Source organism: Fonticula alba, assembly GCF_000388065.1.
Source record: "Fonticula alba strain ATCC 38817 unplaced genomic scaffold supercont2.2, whole genome shotgun sequence".
Lineage (NCBI taxonomy): Eukaryota > Rotosphaerida > Fonticulaceae > Fonticula > Fonticula alba.
The window spans coordinates 3206607-3213343 of NW_009242972.1; the positions used below are offsets into that span (position 1 = coordinate 3206607).

Here is a 6737-nt window from a genome sequence, read left to right on the forward strand (position 1 = left end):
ATGCAACCCGCTGCGCCCCCCTGCTCGCCGTGCACCTTGCGGCTTGAGATCTCGAACTCGCGCGGGGACATCGGGCCACCAGTCACCCCGGCCTCCCAGGCGCCGACTCCCTCCTGCCCGGATGACCGCCAGGAGCCCCCTGGGCCGGGCCAGCAGCACCGGCAGCCGCGGCAATCGCAAGGATGTCACCAGCACCAACAGCCACAGCAGCAGCCACAGCCACAGCCACAGCCACAGCACTCGGATCAGGCCGGCTCGCCGGAGCAGCCGACCCTGACCGTGACACTGGTGCACCCGCTGAAAGCCCACCCAGGCTTGAGCCCGGTCCGGTCGGTGCTGCCTTTGACACCGACATCGGCCTGCCTGCCGGATCCCCCGCCTGGCGAGGGGACGCCCCTGCTGGAGTGGCCCACAGCCGGCCGCCGCCGGAGTACCGACCCCACCCCTCTGGGCACCGCCTCCCTGACGGCCGGCCTGATGGCCGACGACACCCCGCCGGCCGCCGGCGGCAATAGCCCCCAAGCCGGATGTCTGGCAGATCTCCCGGACAAAGACGACGAGCCGACCCAGTGGGAGTTACTCGACCACGAGGACTGTGCCCCGGCGACCGGGGCAGCCTCAACTCCAACGGCCCCGGCGCCGGCCTCGGGCCCGGCAATGACGCCCATGGCCACCGTCGGCTTGATGTCCCCGCCGCCATCGGCCGCACGCATGGGCTTCGCTTCTCCTCGAGATCTGTTCTCCCCGCAGGCACACTTCGGCGCCTGGGCCAGCCCCCAATTGGTGGATCTCCGCCCGAGGATGCTTCACTCGCCGCGGATTGCCGACATCCAGTCCCCTGTGGTCCCGCCGGTGGTACGCCTCCCTTCCCTTTCGCTGCTCCGCTGGCCACATGTCCATGTCTTGGGAGGGAGGGGGGGGGGGGGCCTGCTCGACCCGGGCCTGACTGACATCCACCCTCGTCCCGTCCCCCCACCCCTGAACCCCCCCCCTCTCGTCCCCCTCCACCGCCAACACCAACCCCCTTGGCCCTGCTGCTCATGTCGCCCTCCTTTCGATGACAGCAGCCCCAGCATCCGACCGAGGGCATGCTCTCGATTGCTCGCGCCCTGGGCCACACCTATGTCAGCGACTGCTTTGGGTTCCTGGTCGATCGGGACCACCTCCAGTGCACGTGCGACCAATTGGACGATGGCCCTTCGGTGGCTGCCGATGGCGAACACCGGCCCCACCGGCCGGCCGACTGCCGGCGGCATTCCGGCGCCTCCAGCTCGCCGACGCTGCCATTGGAGGCGGAGCTCTCTCCCGGGGCCGGCCGGCCGATGGTGCACCCCAGTTGCCAGTGCCCGGAGATCGACATCTGCCCCGTGCACTTTGCCCCGGACGATGCGCTGCTGCTGATGCTGCCGCTGTTGCATGCCCCGTGCGAACGGCACTGGTGCGAGGCCGGCCCCCGGTGCGAGTGCCCCTCGAGCCAGGAAGACTGTGCCTTGCGCCTGGCCGGGCCGACTGGCGCCCCGGCCGCCAACTGTCTACAGTGTGCGCGTGAAGCCCCGGCGGCCGGGATTCACTTGGACCGGCATCGCGCGGCCCTGGCCCCCGGGGCAGCCGGGCTACTTCGTGGCCTGGCAAGCCAGCCACGTCTCGGGTGCCGAGATGACGCCGGCTCGCACAGCTTCGAGCACTGGTGCCGGACTCCTGGGCGCCCGGGCGCCGGGGCCGGCGGCCTGTCTGGCAGGCCCGGAGACGATGGCGGCGGTCCCGGCGGCGGCCCCGGCGGCAGTGGCGCCCTTGGTGCCCCGGATGTTGGGGTTGCCTTCCCGGAGCACATGCCCGCCCCCTCGCTGATGCCGGATTTCCCCCTGACACAGGTCTTCCCCCAGGGATGTGGCTTCACGCCGCTCGGCCTGCGCTGGGTCCGGGCCTTGAAGCCAGGACAGTATGAGCGCCAATTTGCCGACTTCACCTTCCGCCCGGGCCAGCACCAGCTCCCCCGGATCCACGGGAAGGTGGTCCCGGGAGCCTCGCCATCCAGCTTCCTCAAAACCGCGTCCGTGGGCGCCGGGGCCGGTACCTCTGCCAGTCAGGACGAGCTCCTGGAACTGGTGCGCGTCATCCTCCAGGACATTCCGCGCACCTTCTCCACGCACCTGCTCTTCTTGGATCCCAGCGGGACATTGGCCACACGGGCTGGCTCTGCGGCCCCTGCGACTGGTGATGGCTGGGCCCCTGGGTCCTTTCCCTCCCTCTGGCAGCCACTCTTCAACCTGCTGGTGAGTTACATCCACCTGGACCTGGACACCGGCTACTGCCAGGGTGCGTGGGGGACATGCGCGCGCGCGCACACACACACACACACACACACACACACACACACACACACACACACACACACATCGTGCCCAAGCCGAGGGCCTCCTTGCCAGGCGAGCCTCCTCACCTCTGCATCGGTGAATTGCTGACTGCTTCCCCTGCCCCATGTGACGCCCTTCCCGCGGCTCAGGCATGTCATACCTGGCCGCAGTGCTGCTTCTTCACATGCCTGAGCAATATGCCTTCTGGTGCTTTGTGGCCCTTGTCACCAGTGACAAACACCTTGTCGGCTGTGCGTCCACGACGATGCGCCTGACGGTTCCGGGTGGTGTATTTGACTTTTGGCGGGTTGCATACTCTGTCTCGCTTCTCCCCTCCCCTGGCCTTTCTCTCCATTCATTAGTCTGCCAAGCTGCATATCCTTCTCCTTTGCCTCCTGCCCTCACCTGTTTCTCACATGCTCCCCCCCCCCCAAACTCGATCACTCGGGATTGGTCCTTCTCTTGCTCTCGCGACGTCGACCTGGCGGGTTAGTCTTCGACAAGAACCTCACCCAACTCCAGCTGAAGGCCCTGGTGTTTGAGCATGTCTTGACCGCCGTCGAGACCGAGCTGGCCCTGCATCTGGTACCCCCCCCCCATGCTGCTGATGACGCCCTCTTTTTTTTCCTCCCCTCCCTCCCCACGTGGCCTGCCACTGACCAGCCCTCCGGGCTTCCCGCTCCCCTCTCTTCCTTTCCAGTCCTCGCACCACATCAACCCTCTTATGTACATTGCCGGCTGGTTCATGCGTGCTTTCACCAACCTGCCCGACTGGCAGACATGCCTGTGGTGCTTCGATCGGATTGTCCTCGATGGTTGGGCCGGGCTCGTGGTCATCGCCGTGGCCGTCATGCAACGGTGCAAGTGTACGCATTCCCTCGCCCTGGTATCTTTCCCCTTGGCAACAGCTCCCCTCTCCTCCCCCTCCCCTGCCCTTCGCGCTGGGGACCTCCCCCTGGGTACCCGTGCTTGTGTGAGCTCTGCTGCGACATCTAGGCGATGATCAGACAGGGAGGGGGAGTAAGTGACACTCATGTGCCAGGATGGACTCCTTCCCTTCTACTCACACACACACACACACACATGCATTTGGATCCGGCACTCAGTCGACTTGTTGAATCTCCATTCGATCAATCAGCTCCTGCCATACTTGCACACACTGCAAACCGAGGAGGTGCATTGGCTGAACCTCCGTCGGGCCATGTCCCATCATCGCATTGACCTGTCCCTGGTGTATGAGACCAATGCCAGTCTGATGAGCTCCCCGATGCCGGCTTTCACCGAGAGCATGCTCCTGGCGACCGATTGCATGCCCTCGCCGGGGCCTCTGGGGTCGGCCCTTTCCCCGCGTAGCACCTTTCGCCAGTCGGTCAGTGTCTTCGATGCAGGGCCCCGCCTTCCGGCCCCGGCTCCGATGGCCATTGAGCGAACTTTCTTCGGTTCCTTGACATCGCTCTTTTCGGACACGCGCCCGGCCCCGCCGGCGAGTGATCAGCCCCCGGCAGCGGCCGCACCGCCTGAGACCCCGCGCCAGTCAGCCCCTCGGCCGGTGCCGCGCACCCTGCGTGTCGACACCGCCGCCGACGATCTGCCGCAGCACGCCGCCCATGCCCACCCTCAAACCGGGCTGTTCGATCGGCTCCTATCCTCGGCAACACCCCTATTTAAGCGCCTGGCCACGCCGTTCGGCAGCCGAGTGGAGACTCCACTAGAAACGCCAGCCGATGAGCTGGCTGCCAGCCCGGCATCGGGCCTGCCATCCGACGACCTGCCACTGGCGCCCGACTCGCCACCAGTGTCGCGGGTTCTCTTCGCCGCCGAAGGTGAGGGCATCGCCAATGGGACCGGCCTCGGCCCAAGGCGCCTGGCCGCGGTGGCCCGACAGCCTAGCTCCCTGCGCGATGTGACCACCCTTGACCTGACCACCGAGGAGGATGGGCTCTCTGGCTCGGAGCCGGAGCAGGCCGACGATGAGGACGATCCCGGGGAAAGTGACAGCCGGCCGGGGCCCGAGTCGCCCTCGCTGTTGCCCCCTTCCTCACATGCGCCCCTCAGCGTGGGCTCCTTCTCGGTGAGCCTGGGCGACCAGCAGCCAGCATCGCCCGGGAGGCGGCCCGAGGAGCGGGAGGAGGCTCCCCTGCTGCTGCTACAGCTGCCCGACCAGGCTGGCGACACGGCTGGCCAGTTGACATCAGTCCCGATCAGCCAGCGGCCACGCCAGCCAGCGGCCCCGCTGCAGGCGAACTACCTGCTCCGGCGTTAGAACACGAGGAGGCATTTCGTCGCACGGGCGTGGGGAGCCTATGCTTCGCTTTTTCCCCTCCTCCGCCATGGCGCGACATACTGGCCCGTGGCCCCTTCCTGTCCCTCCTGCGACACACTCGCACATGGCACCCAACTCTCCGCTTAGTTTCCCTGGAGAATGCACACGCGAGGCGCTGCCTTCCCCTGCTGCCCCCCCTCCCCCCCCCAATCATCCACCCCCAATTAGACATTCTACCGACACGCTTCGCTTGACAGGTCTGTGTGTGGGTGGGTGTGCCGGCTTCCCGGCTTCATTCCTCGCCTCCTGGGGGCTTTGTGGGTATCTCCCAAAAAGAAAGGGATCTCGGGAAAATGCCCGGGGGAGGGGGGCACCATCGAGCATGAAAACACCCACACGCCCAAACTGACAGGTAAAGAGAGAGAGAGAGAGAGAGAGAGGAAAGAGATGGATGTAAGGGTGTATTTTGAAAGAGGGTGCTGCTTCTGTCGTGAAAGAAAGACCCGGCAGGGGGAGAGGTTCGCCGGACGGACACATCGCGGGAGAAAAAGGCATTCGATGTGATTGGGCGCCAAGAGACCCCTGTTTTTCGAGCGAGAAGGCCCCAGGGGGGAGGGAGGGAGGGGGGAAGAAATATGGTACATCGTGGAGCCGCAAACTGTGTCCCTGAAACCCTCTAGCCTCAGGCCCCGGGCTGGAGGACGAGGAAGGAGAGCAGGAAAGAATGCGCTTTCGAGGGGTGCTGAGTCTGACCCCGGGGGGGGGGGGGGGGGAACCATTCAGGTAGAATGAACTGAAGAGCGTATTTATATATATATGGTAATGTGTGTGTGACGCGTGGGTGTGGGTGTGGGTGTGTGTGCGCGCGCACATCCGGCGACGGCGTGCCGATGCGGATGCGAGCTCCCCCCGCCGTCGCTGGCCTGTGTGGAGACAGGAGACAGGAGGGGAGTTTGTGCGTGCGCGGAATGAATGTCCCGGTCGCCGCCAAAAGACGAAGGGAGGGAGGCAGCGCAATCCCCATCACAAATGCAGAGGGAAAGAGGGAGCCCCGAGCCGCCCTCGCCCTGCGGGCGCACTGGCTGGCCAGCCCCCACAGCAAAAGTGGAGGGTGCAGGATCAGCGGCACCAGCGCGACATGTGTCCGCCGCCCCTTGCCCACCAACAAGGAGGGAGAGGGGGAGGGGATGCGCGAGGGGCAGGGAGGGGGGGGGGGAGGGGAGACTGGTCACGGAGCTACAGGACGCCCGCGCATGCGCGCAACACAGACCCCCATACAGACACACACACACACACATACATACAGACCCATAGAGACACACAGATCAGGGAGAAAGACTCATTCTTCAAGCGGGGAGGAGGAGAGAGGAGACTTAGAAGAGCTGGGTGGCCGAGACGTTCTGGCGCTTGCACTCGTTCAGCATGTCGATGTAGCTCTGGCACATGGAAATGTCGTTGCTGTAGGTCTGAGCGCAGCGGAGGAAGGCATCCTGCTCCAGGCTGCAGATCTGCACCGGGGGAGTGGCGCCGACGGTGGCCCCGGGCTGGGGCTGGTAGGAGAAGGCATCAGGAGCCGGGGCGGCGGCCGGAGCGGCAGCGGCCGTGGTGGCGGCCTCCGCAGCGGCAGACCCGCCACCGGTGAAGAGACCGGTCAGGGCATTGCCGACGGTGTGGCCGATGGCGACACCAGCCGCGGTGGTGGCAATGTTAGCCAGCATGCCGGGCTGCTGAGGGGCCTGCTGGTAGATGACCGGGGCCTGCTGGGGAGCGGCGGCCGGAACCGGGGCATGAGGGGCGGCGGGGGCGGCGTGCGGGGCAGCCGAGGCGGTGTTGTGGGGGGCAGCCGAGGCGGCAGGAGCAGCCGGGGCGGCGGCGGTCTTGGCCGACATCGCGGGCTTGGCCGCGGGGCGGGAGGCGGAGGAAGTACGGCGGCGGGCCATGGCGAAAAGGACTGACTAAGGGCTGAAGTGCGGGGGAGGAGGGGGGGGGAAACGCGAAGCGGATAAACTGTGTGGGGTGTGATAAACAGTTGATTGTCTTACCCGTCCGTTGGACTGGCGATTCTGGCAGTTTCTTAAATACTTCGGCTCGGGTTTGGTGGGCGGCCCGCATGCCCCCCC

The 6737-nt window shown here is 66.1% G+C and overlaps 2 protein-coding genes across 2 annotated transcripts; one reads left to right on the forward strand and one right to left on the reverse strand.

The window, feature by feature from the left end:
- On the forward strand, window positions 1-4859 carry H696_01664 (hypothetical protein; the record flags this gene model as incomplete). The annotated part of the gene is made up of 6 exons (XM_009495570.1): window positions 1-855; window positions 1068-2316; window positions 2504-2605; window positions 2848-2939; window positions 3055-3220; window positions 3461-4859. 6 exons carry the CDS (start codon window positions 1-3, stop codon window positions 4615-4617), a joined length of 3621 nt encoding a protein of 1206 aa, XP_009493845.1. The 3' UTR covers window positions 4618-4859.
- A 1039-nt stretch (window positions 4860-5898) lies between these two features.
- Window positions 5899-6708, reverse strand: H696_01665 (hypothetical protein). Its single transcript, XM_009495571.1, has one exon. The coding sequence runs from the start codon at window positions 6555-6557 to the stop codon at window positions 5991-5993; it is 567 nt and encodes a 188-aa protein (XP_009493846.1). The 5' UTR covers window positions 6558-6708; the 3' UTR covers window positions 5899-5990.
- Between the last annotated feature and the right edge of the window lie 29 nt (window positions 6709-6737).